At 40.1% G+C, this 18443-nt stretch overlaps 1 protein-coding gene and 1 long non-coding RNA gene across 22 annotated transcripts in view; both read left to right on the top strand.

The window, feature by feature from the left end:
* Positions 1–3353, top strand: part of huwe1 (HECT, UBA and WWE domain containing E3 ubiquitin protein ligase 1) — a 48489-nt gene extending 45136 nt beyond the window's left edge. For all 21 annotated transcript variants that reach the window (XM_074644428.1, XM_074644427.1, XM_074644424.1 and 18 more), the window contains 5 exons: positions 357–462; positions 734–851; positions 1324–1505; positions 2201–2391; positions 2490–3353. In XM_074644428.1, the coding sequence (XP_074500529.1) occupies positions 357–462; positions 734–851; positions 1324–1505; positions 2201–2391; positions 2490–2592 (700 nt within the window). In that variant the 3' untranslated portion in view covers positions 2593–3353. The remainder of the gene's footprint in view (positions 1–356; positions 463–733; positions 852–1323; positions 1506–2200; positions 2392–2489) is intronic.
* A 6615-nt stretch (positions 3354–9968) lies between these two features.
* On the top strand, positions 9969–17372 carry LOC141772089 (uncharacterized). The gene is made up of 4 exons (XR_012594849.1): positions 9969–10064; positions 10603–10739; positions 16885–17202; positions 17306–17372. It is a non-coding gene; the product is annotated as an uncharacterized LOC141772089 (long non-coding RNA).
* The last annotated feature ends 1071 nt before the right edge of the window (positions 17373–18443 follow it).

Genomic DNA, 18443 nt, shown 5'->3' with positions numbered 1-18443 from the left:
GTTTAGTTACTTTTCAGAGTGTTTGATAGTTTTAGTTTAGTTTCATATTTTCAGAAAAGTTTAGTTTAATTCATGCTGTCTCCTTTTTTTGCTAGTAATATGTTATAGATAAATTCAAACTGAAATTAATTTCATGTTCATTTTTATTTTAATAGTAAAAAATATTTTTCACTGCTTATTTTTCTTGTAGTTTACGATAATATCCCTGGTTCCAACTGCACTAAATATCCCAACAAACAATGCCTTATTGATTGCTTCACTTAACATTGTGGCAACCAAAGAGCTGGTTAGCTGTATTTTGCAGTCTTTTTCCTTAATATGTGCCTAATATGGATATATTTCTGTGGTCTTACCAGGTACACAGACATGGAGAGCGAGGACTACCCGTTTTTCCAGGGCTTGGTGTACTTGTTGGAGAATGATGTGTCCACGCTGGGCTATGAGCTGACATTCAGCACAGAGGTTGGTGTCTGTTCTCTGAATGTTTCAATTAGCTTCAAGTGGAAAATTGATTCTCATGCTGTATCCTCTCCTTAACTGTTGAAATTGGGATTTGGCCTCAAGGGTTTTAACCCCAAATGCTTTATGCTCTCATATAATGAGTGCTGCAAAAACTGTAATTTGCAATCTGAATGCCTTAAAATACTGTTAATGGATACCATCTGTGACTCGCAGCAAAATATTAAGCTGAAATGAGTGATGGTGAAAGTCTGCATGTTCTCTGTCTGTGTAGGTCCAGGAGTTTGGAGTGTGTGAAGTGAGAGACCTCAAGCCAAATGGAGCCAATATCCTGGTCACAGAGGAAAACAAAAAGGAGTATGTGCACCTGGTATGCCAGATGAAGATGACAGGTGAGATTGTGGTTCTTTTACCAAATATTTAATTTCCCATTACCAGTAGGGCTGTAATAAGGCCCAGTATTATTGACAAAAACAATTTGTCAAAGCAAATGGGTTAATCTATATCTTTTAATCAACAGATGTAATTTTAAATCTTCAGGGTGTATGTATGAAAGATCTCATTCTCAGTGGTGCACAATGAAAGCACTAGGTGGCAGCACTTTAACATTTTGAACTGATCAATATTCAGCGGAGAGCTAAAGGTTTTTCTCTTTGGAAGTGTCTTCAGGTCTGATTTATCATAAGCAGCAGCCTCCAGCTGCTCAAATACATTATTCAGTAAAGATTTGAATTTTCAGCTGCTTAACTGGAAAAAAAAATAGCCACCAGATTAATTGATAGAATAATGTTCATTGCATGAAAAATAAAGAATATTCTGACTGCTACAGAAATGATCCCTGACTTGTGTTTATATTTTTTTTAGGTGCAATCCGCAAGCAGTTGGCAGCCTTCCTTGAGGGATTCTATGAGATCATCCCCAAGAGGCTGATCTCCATCTTCACTGAGCAGGAGCTGGAGCTGCTCATCTCTGGCCTGCCCACTATTGACATCGATGATCTGAAGGCCAACACTGAATATCACAAATACCAGTCCAGCTCCATCCAGGTATGGATCATTAAACATGTGTACAACATTATCATTTAAATGTCTACCCACTTCTACATATGTGTAAGAGAATTGGGTATGTTGAGAGATGGCAACACCAAATCCAGGAGATATCCTGATTTCTTCATTTGACTTTTATTTCCATGTTAATTCTCAGTGCAGAATGTGGGCTCATTTCTAGCTCAGTAGAGCTGACCTAGCCACATTTTATTTGTGGAGGTGAACTTTTTTCCCCCAGACAGAAAAAAAACTATATTGGGACACATTTATAACTCAGAATCAGAAATACTTGGGACATTACATTTGCTCTTACATAGACAAAAAGAAATGTAAGAACCTAGAAATAAAGGAGTATGTACTATGTAAATTATGTACATAATGCTACAATATATAACACAGTACATGTAGAGAAATATAAGCAAGTGAGAATATAAGAAATATGTACAAATATTTGCATTCAGACCTACAATATATAGCCACAGTGCAAATAAGTAAATACAAAATCCTGAGAAGTGGGATCTATTAAGTTTTTTAAATAAAAATGCAAGAATGGTATGAATAAGAATTAAGAGCATTTCTAGAAATGTACAGTATAACTGCAGTATTAATGACAAGAGTATTGTACAGTTGAGTTAACTCAGTATTGCAACTCAACTGCTTTTGTCTTGTGTTTCTATTTTTATTTTTTACTCTAGATCCAGTGGTTCTGGAGGGCCTTGCGGTCCTTTGACCAGGCAGACCGGGCAAAGTTCCTACAGTTTGTCACCGGCACGTCCAAGGTTCCCCTCCAGGGTTTTGCCGCTCTGGAGGGCATGAACGGCATCCAGAAGTTCCAGATCCACCGTGACGATCGCTCCACTGACCGCCTGCCATCTGCTCATACCTGGTAAACACAGCAAATTTGCAAGGCATACATAATCGGAACAATCTAATTGTGAAAATGTAACTTTAATTTGACGTTCTTTCTCTTTTTCCCACCCTCAGCTTTAACCAGCTGGACCTCCCAGCTTATGAGAGCTATGAGAAGCTGAGACATATGCTGCTGATGGCCATTCAGGAATGCTCAGAGGGATTCGGACTGGCTTAAACTATGAGACTCTTAACACACACACAGACATGCATACAAACACTTGATTTAGATTTGCCTACTCCTGACACATTCACACTGATAACCTTTGAACGCACACACACACTATCATAGACGTTACTGGATTACTTGTTGAATGGCCTAGACTTACTGGTTTCTATTCCATATAAAACAGATAAAACCAGCAAGTGAAACGGACTGTTTGACATTGCGTACAACACAGAGAGCCTCATGTTGACACAATTGTGTCTCCCTTCCCAATGTAATGGCAAATGCAAGAGCGGATTCAGAGGATAAAACATGGACTAATATAAGAGACGTTTTCTTCATTTAGTTTGATTTCTCTGTACAAAAGGTTTGGGAGTTTATTATGTTTAATCTTTTTTGTTCTCTGGCTGTGTAAAAAGAAAAAAGAGAATGTTGTTTGAACAGGATGGTTATAAAACCTTTGGGGAAAAAAATGTTGGTGGTTTCTTGTTGCAAATTTGTGACCTCACAAGCTTTGACGATGGGGAACCTTTTTATCGGGGGTATATGAACAACTTGAGAAGTTTTGGAGATATTCACAAAAATGCACTTTTCAAAGTTTTGTGGCATTTTTAAGGAAGGATGGTACAAAAAAAATGAAGAGAAAACCTGAAGGAGATAAAAAAAAAAAGTTAACCATAAATTCTAGAGTATTTTTGGCTATTAAATCGCTGACCCAGCCTTGAGCCTTTGAATCAGAGTGGAATAACTACATGAATAAATGCATAAAATTGCGTCCATTGTCTCTTTTAATAGTGTTTTAATCATTACTTGCAGTGAATTCATTTCATCGAAATTGAATGTGTTAAATCTGTGTGTAATCACACCAAAGTACTAGTTAATTATTGGATAAATTCAATAGAAAATATTTTCTATTGTCAGTATTTTGATTGTCAGTTTATTAAGCGAGTCCCCAATGATGCTGTGACAAGTGAAATCAATCTCACAGTATACACCGACATTGATCCCAGCGGTGAATCAGACAAACTGTCCCTCATGACAAAATCAATCAAGTACAGTAACAACGTGTAATGACTGATGCCATCCTAGAGCACATCTCTCGTGCTGCACAAAGCCGTTAGGTTTAAACAATCAGTTGAGAGCATAAAAGGAGCTCATTGCATTCATTCACTGGGCTAGTATGCCCTTCAGTCTGAAACAATTGTTTTTACCCTTGATTATGTCCCACTGTCAATTACTGAAAAACTGAAGATGACACAGAGCACTGACTTGAATTTTGTATTTGCGTAAATTTAAATTTTTACTGAGGGTGTTGTCACAGACTTCAACTGTTCATGTTCATGCAACACATCATGGATGGAAATTGACAGCAGACATTTTGGCATGTCCTAGCAGAAAAAGCACAGGCGTTAATTGATAACATTAAATACGACTATATGTCTTTTTGTTCCAGGGTCCTGGTATTGTGTATGTCAATTTGATTCACCTGTGCTTTTCCTGCTATGACAAGTCAAAATATCTGCTGTGATAAATATCTATTAATTGCTTTAGTTTTGACTAGATGAAGACCGAAAGTGAAGGTGTGATTTGCCTGTTTCTAGATTTGAAGTCAAAGGACTAAAAGCTCCAGGATTGGGTTACATAAACTATTGGTAAATTTGTTTACATTAATCCTTCCTAGTTTCCAAGTTCTCAATAACCACTAATTTAGCTAAATTACTTAATCTGGTTTGCACAATTAAAACTTAAAAAAAGAAATCTAAGCTAGCTAATAAAGACTAGTCATGTAAATTGGTTTTCAAGGAGACATCTGTAGCATTGTAAACTGATCCCACAATTCTCGCGTGATCTCGTTATCATCGCGAGAATCCACCTGCAGTGGTCCAATCAAAAGGAATCTACTAAAGTTAATGCTAAACAGGTGGTAACATTGCGATTTTTTTTTTACAGTTTTAGGGGAATTACTCGATTTGCTAAGCTTAACACCAGTTGCCAAATGTTTGTAAATGTAGGTATGACTTTCTTTTATTTATATTATGCATAAATACTTCTATAAATGTGTGCAGTTTAGAAAGAGAGGAAAATATCACACTAAGAATACTGATGCTAGCTAGTCATCCTAGTCTGACATTTTTTGATTTTAGGTATATTAGTTTTATGTAATATAAGGTTTAATCAAGTTTACATGAATATTAAACAGAATTTTGAAGTGTCAGGTCAGATATGTAGGCTTAAAGGTTGACCCTTTCCTAAATAATAGCAAGCTTGTGACAGCTATACTAATCTCTATGTAAGAACTACAGGCCTGTGGGAAGACCCCCAAACGTGCTTTAGTTTTCGAGATACCCCTACAGGAGATAGAACAAAGCACAACAATGATTTTCATATTCTCTAAGGTCTCCCATATATGAAATGGATTCTTGTATAAAAATATTTTACTGCAAAAGTGGTTAAATTGACAGATATTGTGACATAACCCATAAATAAAGAACAAAATGAAGCCAGGCCGAATGGGAGATGGTACACCAAAGCTCATGTAATTTCATAATGCATGCTCTGATTGATCCCAAATTTGATGTGATAATGGCCAGGGGGTTCTTCTACATGTGTGACGAAACATAATGTGAATATATTAATGCATTGAGGAAATACAGTACTACAAACACACAAGTACAATAAGCAGAAGTATCAAATTTGAAGGTCTATGATGCATGTATTCATTTACTTTTAGGTAGCTTTGGCTGGGATTGTCCTAGAAACACCAGAGTTTTCTGGAACGGTATGGCTGTGCTGAATCCAGCAATATATGATATGTAACTGTAGCAGGTATGGTCAATGGTCTACATTAAGAAATGTATCACGTGTTCCAAGCATGAAATGGGGTCAAATGGCATATCTGCAGTCAATAGATACTTATCAATACACTTAAATCGGGGAGAAATAGTTACACACCAGTTATTGAAAGTTTTGTATCAACTTAAATTTAAGGAGTAGATAAATGTTCTTGATGCAATTGCAAGTAATAATTCGCACTTAAACTTTTAAGTAAGGGATAATGTACAGCGAGCCGGTCATTGTTGTGGAATAAACCCTGACAGGGTGATGCGGCACCCCGATGCAAAGCATCGCCCTGAAGGGGTTTATTTCACAACAATGACCCACTAGCTGTACATTATCCTGCTTATTACATGGCTAATTACTTCAGAAATCAATAATTTGACACAAAAATGGTCCTCAAGAGTCCGAGATCAGAACTGCGCGCATAGCAACGGTCTGTTATACATAGCAACGGTCTGTTATACATAGCAACGGTCTGTTATACATAGCAACGGTCTGTTATAAATGAACCTGCTCTATATGAAAAGTGTCTTTAGATAACTTCTGTTATGATTTGACGCTATATAAATACCTTGAATTGATTACATTACTCAGAACATGTTGCTTGAAAGCATCTTCAGTCGGGGAGTTGTACCGCAACACGTTCTCATCCCAACTCGTCATACGGACGCTTTGTCAGACCCCTCTGCGTCACTTTTTGGTTGCAATAAACACGTGCTTGACGTTGTGAATTAAACAAAACCCTTGCTTAGGTTTAAGAAAGAACATCATGGTTGAGCTTAAAATAACTTTTTGTACAGTCAAAACTGGCATGCCGTTGTGAACACGGGACACGAACGAAGAGCTGATTGTAACGTTAAAGTGACACTTAACACACGGAACAGTGGTCTCCTGGATGAAAGCCCTGTGTTTGTTGGACCCATCCACTTTCTCGCCCGCCCTGTGTGTCTTTTTCACTCTTTAAACTACGTCACCAAAGCACTTTTTCTGAGTGTTTACTGTTGCCGCGGATGAGTTTACATTGTAGATAATGGCCCAGTGTGTCTCATACCGGCGCTAAAGGGTGACGTGCGATAATATCGAACGCCGACGGAAGTGAAAAAGCATTGATATTTGATGTTCTGGGAATGAGAACAGGCTGTGGGCCAGATACTGATATATCGGTTGTGGATGCCAAACTTCCTCATCAGCGCATCAAGGGTAGTCCATGGACTAGCACCCTCTAGTCTGCCCGTGTCGGAGGTTTTTCAACCAATTTAGCGCGTTCAATCAGTGGTGGAAATTACTCTGATTGGCTATTCAGCTTAAACGAATCAGTGCACGAAAAGAGAAACAGAAGTGAGGAAAGCAAGCCAACGAGTAAAGTCAAGAGGACAAACACTGAAGACTCTTCTCATTTTTCATCTTCATCTCATCTGATCATTCCAATATACGGATATTTTCACAGCAACATGAACATCTGGAATGAAGCGTAAGTGGTTAGTGAGAGTGGTGTGAAAATGGTCGGCAGACGCTGCTTAGATTCATGTGCGCATCATAACGGCTTGAATATCCACCGTCCTGGGTTCTCCTATTTCTCTTTTTGAATAATGAATACAGACTACCGCCGCCTGCTGGTGTGGAGAGTTAATTCCTCTCACACAGGCGCAGAACGTACGTGCTAACAGTAATTTTTGCAGTGTGTTCAAAAGCGCAGAAACATCCCACACCCATACTGCAGTGATGAAATTCAAATGCATTTCTCAGTGTGAACTGAGTTTTGCTTGTGCACCTTTCCTGAGTGTCCAAACATGACACATTTTGTCACCGAAGATAATGTGGATGGAGATGCTGCATTCAAAAGATGGAAAAAGCAAGATGAAAATAGACCAGGGAACGTTTTGTGTTTATATGGGTGTTATATATTCATACTTATAACATGACTTTGTTGAATACTCGATTCTGATCGGTCGATCATGGCGTTCAACTCTGTTATTTCTTTATAGCAGACCGTTGCTATGTATAACAGACCGTTGCTATGCGCGCAGTTCTGATCTTGGACTCTGGAGGACCGTTTTTGTGTCAAATTATTGATTTCTGAAGTAATTAGCCATGTAATAAGCAGGATAATGTACAGCTAGTGGGTCATTGTTGTGAAATAAACCCCTTCAGGGCGATGCTTTGCATCGGGGTGCCGCATCACCCTGTCAGGGTTTATTCTACAACAATGACCGGCTCGCTGTACATTATCCCTTACTCAAAGGTTTAAGTGTGAATTATTACTTGCATTGCATCAAGAACATTTATCTACTCCTTAAATTAAAGTTGATACAAAACTTTCAATAACTGGTGTGTAACTATTTCTCCCTGATTTAAGTGTATTGATAAGTATCTATTGACTGCAGATATGCCATTTACCCCCATTTCATGCTTGGAACACGTGATACATTTCTTAATGTAGACCATTGACCATACCTGCTACAGTTACATATCATATATTGCTGGATTCAGCACAGCCATACCGTTCCAGAAAACTCTGTTTGGTGTTTCTAGGACAATCCCAGCCAAAGCTACCTAAAAGTAAATGAATACATGCATCATAGACCTTCAAATTTGATACTTCTGCTTATTGTACTTGTGTGTTTGTAGTACTGTATTTCCTCAATGCATTAATATATTCACATTATGTTTCGTCACACATGTAGAAGAACCCCCTGGTCATTATCACATCAAATTTGGGATCAATCAGAGCATGCATTATAAAATTATTAATGAGCTTTGGTGTACCATCTCCCATTCGGCCTGGCTTCATTTTGCGCTTTTTTTATTTATGGGTTTTGTCACAATATCTGTCAATTTAACCACTTTTGCAGTAAAATATTTTAATACAAGAATCCATTTCATATATGGGAGACCTAAGAGAATATGAAAATCATTGTTGTGCTTCGTAAACTCGAAAACTAAAGCACTTTAGTGGCTCTTCCCTCAGGCCTATTCTTGGAAATGGACTTGAATCCAAAGTTTACTTGAAACCACTTCATGCTAAGAGGTTAATAGAAAACTTGTTCACACCCTGTAACACTCCTTGTTTTCATTCAGAAAAATGTCACAAGGGATTTTAAAGTTGATTATTTTCTTTTGCTCTGTGTAACCACAATACACAGTTAAATAATACTTCTCTGTTCTGCCTCTCTGGGTTTCTGTCCCCCCTGTTTGGCTCTTCGCCCCTCCACTAAAGCACCCTTGCATGTCTGCAGTTTGCACCTGTCGTTCCCTGTTTCTCTCTCAATCCTCCCCTGTGTATCCATCTTCTTTTACCTGCTCTTGCGTGGTGAATTTGTTCCACTTCAGGACCCCCTAAAACAGTGGAAATCGAATCCCCACCACCACCACTATTGCAGGTGTAATATTCCTGCTTCTTTGACCCTCCCCCCACCCCAAACTGCAAACCCACACACTAGAATAGGGAGCCTCCATGTCTGATTTGGTGTGTGCTGAGGCGTGATAAATGAAATTACAGTGCTGTCATGCAGGGATTTTAGACCCCACACTAAGCCCTGGTTTTACAGTGCATTGGCTGGCCAGGTTTTTGGCCCCTTTACCCCCCATCATGTATGAAGCACAGATGCAATTTTCCGTTAGCCACGCTTGATTTACATATTCTGTAAGCATCTGTTGCTGCGTGGAGGCTTTGATTTGCAATTAAAGACGAAAAAGTAATTAAGTCATGCTGGGAATTTGACTAGCAAAAGATTTCACAATACATTTCCTCACAAATGGGTTAACCTTTCTGCTACTCGGGGGGGGGGGGGGGATTTTAGATTTCCCAGTCGGAAGAAATTCTGTGGCAACTTTAGCTGAATATCTTTTCTGTGACTGTCAGCTGGAGATGAAGATATCAGAGGTGCTGCTAAATGAGCTGTTGCAATGCACTGTGGTGGCCCCTCCACTGGGTGGGGATCATCAGACTACACAGAGTGAACAGGATGCTCCCTGTCACGCTTCCTCCACGTCAGTGCATTTTGGTTTCCAGCAAAGTCACTCTGATGTTTTTCCATTTCATGCTCCGGGAACAATTTAGGGGTGACTGTTGCAAGAATTGAAATGATTTGTGTGTTCGTGGCCAACGGTGCCTTTAGTCTGCGTGTGAGTAACGGTGTGACAAATTCAGAATTTGTCAGACTATAGTACCTCAGCTTACAATGTGATGAATAAACAGCTAGTGAAGAGTGTATTGACTATATTAAAAAAACAAGAACTTGTTGGTAGTAAACACAGTGCACTGATAATAGTGATCCGTCCTCGTCTGTGGTAGTGGAGCTGGGGAGGAAATGAAGGCCGGTGGAGCTGATTAATAATGACTACATTGCGTATGAGCCAGAAAGCTTCCAGCCTTTTAATGCTGCTGTCCTCAGTGTCTCTGGAATAAATCACAATATTACAGCCGCTCACAGGGCAAAATGATAAAAGGCTTCTTTCGCTCAGAGCCCAAATGGGCAAGGGGACAAAATCAGTTCATTAGAGTAATTGGTTTAATGTTTCTAATTAGCTAGAGAGATATTTATACTGAATGAAATTGATGATAGTGCTTAACCCTTTCTTTGCAGAATCCATCATCATCCACTTCTGCCTCCTTCCCGGTTTCTTGAAGCACCAGAAGGGAAAAGGTAAGACTTGGTGAATATTAATTGGCTTCACACTGGCTTCATTTGCAGAAGAAACCAGTTTAGCAGTGTTGCTATTTACAGGGTGTGAGCACCACTCTTGACAGCTTTGTCATTGTTTCTCCCCATTAATTCAGTGTGGTTTATTCATGATAGATGTTTCCAAATATAGATATATCCCTGTGGATTGTGAACTTGGTAATCAGACTCATTCTGCTGTCATGATGTTGTCACACATTTCTACTCTTGGAAAGTCTCGCAGCGAAATTGTTGTGCTCTCAAATGTATAGATAAAGGAGAAGCTTGACATATCAAGTCGGACAGGAACAGCCCTCAGTTTTGACAGCAGTGTGACGGGCTGGGGAGGGTGTTATGTTCTGTTGTGAATCTGTCGGGTTTGTCATCACCTCTTGATTAAGCTATCTCTGCTCTGCCTGTGAGGACGAGGACCGGGGAGGAGAGCCAGAAGACTTTACTCTAGTGACAAATGTTTTGCCTTCGCATTGTCTTTCAGGTACTGATATATTGTGTGTCTTTAAAGGAGGAGTGTAGAGAGCCAGCTGTGGAGAAAGTCGGGCTCAGGTGGGAGCTCGTCAGCTGGCCTTTGGTCACAGACACATGCGCTGAGACCGCCGAGTCCAGACCCAAACCAGAAGTGACAGTCTGTCTACTGTAAAGGTCATAGTCTTTATTACCTCTGAGCTTCCAAGTATCTGTGTTCGCTATCTATTTACCACATTGCATCTGCAGTCCCCCTCCCCTTCAAGCTTCTCCCTCACCTCCCATCAGCGGCACAGCAGTGGGCACCTTGTGGCATTTCCGAGGAGCTAAGCCACTGCCAGAAATTCAGCCCTGTCATATCACAGATCATGTAATGCGGTCAACTACCGAAGGTTATCTTTTTTAGAGAAGTAATATTGAGCCGCCGACCGAAGATGTAATAAAACAGGAGGCAATAACTGCAGTGAGATTTGATGGGCCCATTTGAAATAAACAGCTTATTTATCTGTAAATATAGCAGGGCAATGCTCACAGTGCACTCCTCCTGGGTGACACTTTCATGGCTACCTCATTACACTGTATTAAAAAATGCAAATCATGGGATGATGTAATTCCTTCATGGTGCATTGTAATACACGATAAAGGACAGCAAAGGGTCATTTCTATTATTAGAGGGGAAGAAAAGCCTTGAAATGAAAGGCCTTAAACTAGTTAACTTCACAGTCACTGTTTTGCACAGTGCCAAGTTCTATGCAAAACCTCGATTTGAATATCAATGATGAAAATTTGACTATACATAATCTGCAAATTGCCATTTCCCCTCTGACTGACTGCCCTCATTATGATTCTCCGTCGACAACAACAACAACAACAACTTATCTTTGATGGTGCTCTAACCTTTGGCGTGCCACTGCACATTTGTCTTGAGGCTGACACATTGCTATTTACATGCAGTTAACATGCTTAATGAGATGCGTTCTGGTGAGTGAAGTGCTGGTCATATCAGGCAGCCGGGCCACTCTAAGCATGGCAGGAAACTAAATCAAAGTAATTTCCCGTCAATTAGCGAGTGATTAACGGCAGGTCAGAGACGGCTGGCTGACCTTCTGGCCACCTAATGACTTTAACTGGATCAATGGATCTCCAATCGCCGGCCACATCAGCAACCGTGCAGTCAGTGGACGGGCCCTGTAGGGGCAGAGAGTTGTTGAATCTACCTCTGACACTTCTCACTCTTGTTCTATCGTTGGCCTGTCACCTCTCGCTTTCACTCTGTAAAACTGTCACATCAAAGCTTTTTTTTTCTTCCTCTTCTCCCCACCCGTACTGTTGGCTCTCTCACTGCTATCTTTTTATCTGTGTCTGTCACTCTCTGTAGCTCCAAGCACTTCTTCAACACTCTCAACACGTTCTCACTTTCTTATACTTTCTGTTAACCCTGTGTTACCTGCACAATCCAGAGCAGCAGTCCAGCAGACGAGAGCGGGAACAAATAGTTCCTTTTTTTATTACATTCATTTTCTATTTAATTATTTAAAAAAAAATAGCACATAATGTCCGTCACAAGTTCTCAGAGTCATCGAGTCTTTTTCACAGCAGACATTTTGACTTGTCACAGCAGGAAAAGCACCGGTGTTAACATTAACGCTGGCTCTGTTCTATTCAATTGTCCCAGTAAGCCGTGACACTGAGCCTGCATGATTTTCTATTGATCAACCAATCAATCAATCTGTTTACTTCTTTCCTCCTAAAGGCACTAGGACCTCACCAGCACACCCACTGGCCTGACGTACAATGTTAGACCACCAACACGTTCTCATCCCAACTCGTCACATACCGTCGCTTTGTCACACCCCTTGGGGTTCCTATAGTTATAGGAAAAAAACAACATGGTTGGGCTTAAAACTACCATGTTTGTACAGTGAAAATGACACTCAATGTTGTGAACACGGGACACGAACGAACAGCTGATTGTAACGTGATGCACAGGACATGAACAGTGGCCTCCTTTTAGAAAACCTTGTGTTTGTTGGATCCATCCACCTCCGCTCCCACCTGCCCGCTGTGTATTTTTGCTTTTTAAACTATGTCACCACACTACCGGCACCCTTTCTCGGCGTGTTTATTGTTGTCGCCATTGGGTTTACAATGTAGTTAATGGAACGCCCGGTGCGTTTCGCTAACGGCCGTGACAAAGCCTCGGTATTTGACGCCCTGGGATTGAGAATGGGCTGAGACCACTAATGTAATGACAGCGTCTTCCCAGCTGGAAAATGAATCAGGCTGCAAATAAACTCTTGCTGCCAGGGGGATGTTGATTTTTTTTAGGGTTTTAGAGCAACAAGAGCATTTTATTTTTGACAACACTGAGGAGAGGGTACTTTAATGTGAACCCTTTTTACTCTGTTATAAAGAATAATGGGGCAGCTTTGACCTACAGGTTATGTGCTTTATTTAATAATGCAGAAGCAGACATTCGCAACTGGTACAAATGTATCAAATGGAACAAACCACAATGGAAGAACAAATAATAAATCTGATTATTGAATATCTGTCCCTTTCTTAACCGTAAAGCTGTACTTACAACCTCCAGACAGTTGAATAATAAAGCTGGTCTTGGATCAATGTCAAAAACTTGTAAGTAAAACAGGAGTTTGGAGAGTAAATCTCTCTTTTCATAGCAGTCCTATGTCTGGGTTGGATTTTTGATACTGAAGAGAGAGATGGACTGAAAGGTCTATTTTTGTTCGTTCTTTCTTTCTTTCTTGACAAGAGCCCGCAGTTGGAACCCTTCTGCAGGTGAAGGCTAATGTAGTCTCCACTGCCCCACTCAGGTGAAGCGTACAGGCTAAGGGGCGAAAGGCTTGTGACCCTGAGATACCTGCTGAAGATACAGAAGGGTTCCCAGCAATGTGAATGCTCTGACCACCCTTCAACCAATGAATACTATTTAGAGGAGGATCTTGCAACACCATGTCCTAAGTTGCTCCTGCAGTTTCTGATTATAGCAAAACATCTCAGATGTTCACCATCTGTCTTTCTTTCCTGTTGTGTTCATTTTCTAGAATTCCCCCTTACTGTCCCTTTGCCCTGGAACTGCTTACACAATGAACCACATTTCTTTGCCAATCATTATTGGCCACAACTTTAATACTCATCACTGATTTCTCAATAATTAGGAATGTAGTTCTATTTTTCTGTTTTCACTCAGCTTCCCCTTCATATTGTCCATCTGCTCAAAGGTCCCCTTTCTTTACTGTTAAAAATACACGCAGTAAAGATACGTTATTTTCTCTCCTGCACATTTATTTATTACTCATATTCTGTTTATTGTCTTTTTTGTTCATTTTGAAGAAACAGAAAAAATATTCACAAAAACCCACCCTCCCATCCCCAATAATAACACAACTTTCTCAGTAGAGAAACTTAACAAACATAGCATTATATATAAAGCTAATAATATAATACTAAAAATAATAAAAAAAAGTAATTGTAGATAAGGGGAATCTAAAAAAAATAAATCAAACACAAACAAAAAAAACAAACTCCCATACAGATAAACATACATACACATCAACAAGAAACAAAAGAAATCATATATGTATATATAAGTAGAAATATGAGTGTCATAGTCTCTAATATAGTATCATATGATGGGAGTGGACAAATATGCTTGCTTTATGCAAACAATATATGTATATATTTATTATTGGAAATCAGTTAACAACACAAAACAATGACAAATTTTGTCCAGAATTCCTCACAGATACTGCATTTAGCATAAAAAAAAATAATGCTTAAATCACAACATGGAAAACTGCAGCCCAACAGGCAACAACAGCTGTCAGTGTGCTGACTTGACTATGACTTGCCCCAAACTGCATGTGATTATCATAAATTATCCCATTTTCATTCACATATCTTGAGGTCAGAGGTCAAGTGACCCTCTTGAAAATCGCCATGACAGTTCAGTATCTTCACTCTAGCTTTAAAACTCAGCCCGTTACATCCTAAAAATCGCAAGTTGCGTTAATGCATTAAAAAAGATTAGTGGCATTAAGATAAATTTGACATCCCTATATATATGTATAAATGCGTATATGTACCTGTATGTATATGTATAAGCGTATATATGTATATGTGTGTGTGTATATATGTATACATATACATATGTGTGTGTGTGTGTGTGTGTGTGTGTGTGTGTGTTTACACATGTATATTTATACACCGAAGGACTTTTAGCTAATTTTCTTCCTCCAGAGATCCAGAGAGCCTTTAAGGACATGACAACAATGTTTTAGTATTTTTTTTGGACACCTGTCTGTATATATTTATGTGTCCACCACAGCGTCCTCTATGACACAGTATCCTCTTATCCCTTCCTGCTGTAATCTGTTTCCATCTCAGTACTTGTTTCCCTCTCTCTCTGAACCTCCACACCCATACTGCAGCCATTTACTATATTGCCTCTGTCTCCTCGCATTTTAAGCTGATGGACTTCTCTCTCTCTTTCTCTCACTCTCTCTGTCTTTTGCTGACTGCATCTGTTTTTCCTGCAGCTCTGGACATTTAAGTTGTTCATTCATATCCTTCCCTTCTCTCTCTCTCTCTCTCCCTCTCCCTCTCCCTCTCCCTCTCGCTCCACGCCCCCGTCTTCCTCCTCATATATCATTCCATCTCTCCTGCCAGTCTGCGAGCTGACTCACCTACAGTCAAGTCGGGAGGAAAGAAAATGAGCACAGAGCTTTTGCAAGGGCAAGTAAGAAGCCTCTCACAGATGAATGGTTTTGAGTGAAGGCCCGGCCAGTAGCTACTGTATGAGGGAGTGACAGCTGAGGTAAATGTCTCCTCACTGATAAGTTTATACTTCAGAGGTCAGCGAGGCGGGTCTACTCTCCTGTTTGAGTTTCTCTTTAGCATGAAACTTTGGCTATGAGGAGGTGGAACAATGAGAAAGAGACAGGAGAGACATTATCTCCATTGATTGGTCTGCGTGAGACTTCCTTCAAGCTGGATGCTTATTTTCCTCCATCTTCCACTTGTAACTGCCTCCTAAATATTACAGTGTTGGTTTATGTTTTAATCGCTTGGTCTGAGCAGAGGCCAGGGAGATGAAATGACTCACAGTGGTTCCGATTGAGAATCACCTTGACTATTAAGTCCTAATAACTTTCTGTTGATAAAGTAAAAATCCAGTTTCCTCACCGCAAAATCACCCTTATATTGCAATAGTTAGTTCTTAAAGTTTGCAGCCCACATGGACTTACAAGACACCAAAAAAGTATTGTTGCAGTGATGAAGACATGAATGTTACTTCTCACATTACATTGCAAACAAAGAACTCCTCTACAAATAAAATCTGCCACTGAAAAGGTTCCCTTCCAAAAACCCAGTTACATTTTTTTATAATGATTCATCCGGAAGAACTCATTAGAAACTGGAAACATTTTACTAAAATGTGTAGTCCTTAAAGGGCCAGTGTGTATTATTTTGGGTGTCTATTACCAGAAATGGAATATAATATTAACTATAACTATGTTTTCATTAGTGTGTAATCACCTGAAACTAAGAATCGTTGTGTTTTCGTTAGCTTATAATGAGCCCTTCATATCTATAGTACATAGGGAGCGGGTCCTCTTCACGGAGTCCGTCATGTTGCTCTGCCATGTTTCTACAGTAGCCCAAAACCGACAAACCAAACACTGGCTTTAGAGAGAGCCTTTTGCGTTTTTATGTCACCTGAAGGCCACTTGCGACATGCTTGTGAAACTGCGGTAACGTGAGCCACAAAGTGCAAAACCGTGGTACCGCCAGCTGCCGTCTGACTTCCGTTGCTCCTAAAGTAGTGTTACTATGGTAAGGATGGCCTCTGAGTGAGGCGAACAGAGTTACCACGATTTTGCGCTCGGTGGCTCATGTTACCGCAGTCTTGGAAAGGGAGGAGTGAGCGGAGATGTTGGTTGCAATCTGCAACCACACTGCTAGATGTCACCAAATCCTACACACTGTACCTTTAAATCATCATATAAATACAAAACAAACATGAAATGAAAGTCTTCTCTCTGCAGGGAGACCAGTAAATCTGCCTGTTTTTGTTTTTTACTCTTTTGCTTAAAATCTAGTTGTGCTCTCTGTTTCTAGATCAACTGGTTCCCCTACTGTCCTAAGAAATAAAAACCACCACCTTTCTCTTCATTCCTGACTGTTCATAGTCTGTTTCAAAAATTAAACTGATTTAATGTTTTAATGTTAAAAAAACAACAATTGTATGCGATTCCAGATTAATCAATCATTGTCATGTTCTTCTCCAATCTCACATCAGGTTTTTGTCTCCGCTCCTGGCGTCCATCCAGCCACAGTTTTGACCCTGAACTCTCAGCCTTTCTTCAGCCACCCAGCCTCTCCTGAGGATAATGGCAGAGGTTCTCACCTATCTAAACTGGCGTCATCCATCATTATTCCCATGCTGTCTGCTCCCGTGGCAGCTTTTGTCTGCATGCCTGGCATATCCTCGGGCACCGGTGGCAGATGGGCACGCTGGCACCCTCAGGTTGGAAAGGCACAAAGAAAAACTCCAGCATCTCAGTGGGAACCGGGTTTTCTGACTGGACATGGTGCTGCCCCAATTACCTGAATTGCTGTAAAGTACTTTATTTTTAGGAACAAGTTTGGAATGAGGGTGTATGTGTCCTCGTTTGTTGCTCAATTCGACCTTTGTCTTTCTTTCTCTTCTCTCATTTCAGGCACAGATCAAAATTGATTTGTGTATCATTTCTTGGAGGGGTCAACGCTCTCCAGTCTACAGCTGAGTGAGTATGTTGTAATTTAACTGAACTCTACAGTATTTATCAAGTACACACTGAAAAATAAGAATCGTTTTGTCTTCATTACATTAGAATGAGCTGTTTATATCTACATACGGAGCGGGTCCTATTCATGGAGCCTGCCGCCATGTTTCTACAGTAGCCCAGAACGGATGAACCAAACACTGGCTCTAGAGAGGGACATTCTTGTTTCGCGTTTTCGCGTCGGCGAAAGTTCTCCTACACGCTTGACACACGGGAGACGTTTCACTTGGTTGCAATCTGCAACTTCACCGCTAGATGCCTCCAAATCCTACACACTGCACCTTTAACATTGCTAATTGTTAAAAGCAGAACATGCTAATTAGCACTAAACACAAAGTACACCTAAGTTGGATTGAAGCGTCAGTAGTTTTGCAGGTATTTGGTCATAAACCAAACGGAAATTTCAGTGGATCTCCAAAGTAAATTGATCCTGAGGGGAACATTAATGTCTGAATCAAACTGCATAGCAATCGATCCAACAGTTGTCGAGACATTTCATTCAAAGCCATAAATGTCAGCCTCATTGTGGCGCTATAGCAAAAGTCAGGGGATCACCAAAGTCAGTAGGATTCATCACCAAAGTTAAGTCATCCTGACAGGCCGACATTGTCATCCAGAGAGCCACACCGCTAATGTGGCTAATATCATAGTGAACAGAAACACACACTAAAAGCAATCATGTATTTATTGCATTTGCAGTGTTTGTTTCTACTTAATACTAAATTTAATAGAATAAAAAAGTAAATATATGTAAAAAAGATTAATCTTAAGACACTTTTTGAAATATATGTCAAAGTCCTAACAGAGAGGGGTAAATTCTTCAACAGTCTGCAGGCAGCAGCGGGAAAAGCTCAGTGAGTTTTGGATTTTAACTGAGAGTGTGGAATTGAAAAGAGTGATTGTTTAGAGGATCTAAGGGGTTTTGGAGGTGGAATAGGGACTTGGGAGGTTTAAAATACAAACTGGCGCCAGTCCATGCATTGCTTTAAAAGAAACTAGGATGAGCTGGAGGGGAAATAAGGACAAACGACTG

Source organism: Sebastes fasciatus, chromosome 8 (genome assembly GCF_043250625.1).
Source record: "Sebastes fasciatus isolate fSebFas1 chromosome 8, fSebFas1.pri, whole genome shotgun sequence".
NCBI lineage: Eukaryota > Metazoa > Chordata > Actinopteri > Perciformes > Sebastidae > Sebastes > Sebastes fasciatus.
Note: the sequence above shows the minus strand (reverse complement) of the source record. Positions and strands in the feature narration are given on the sequence as shown.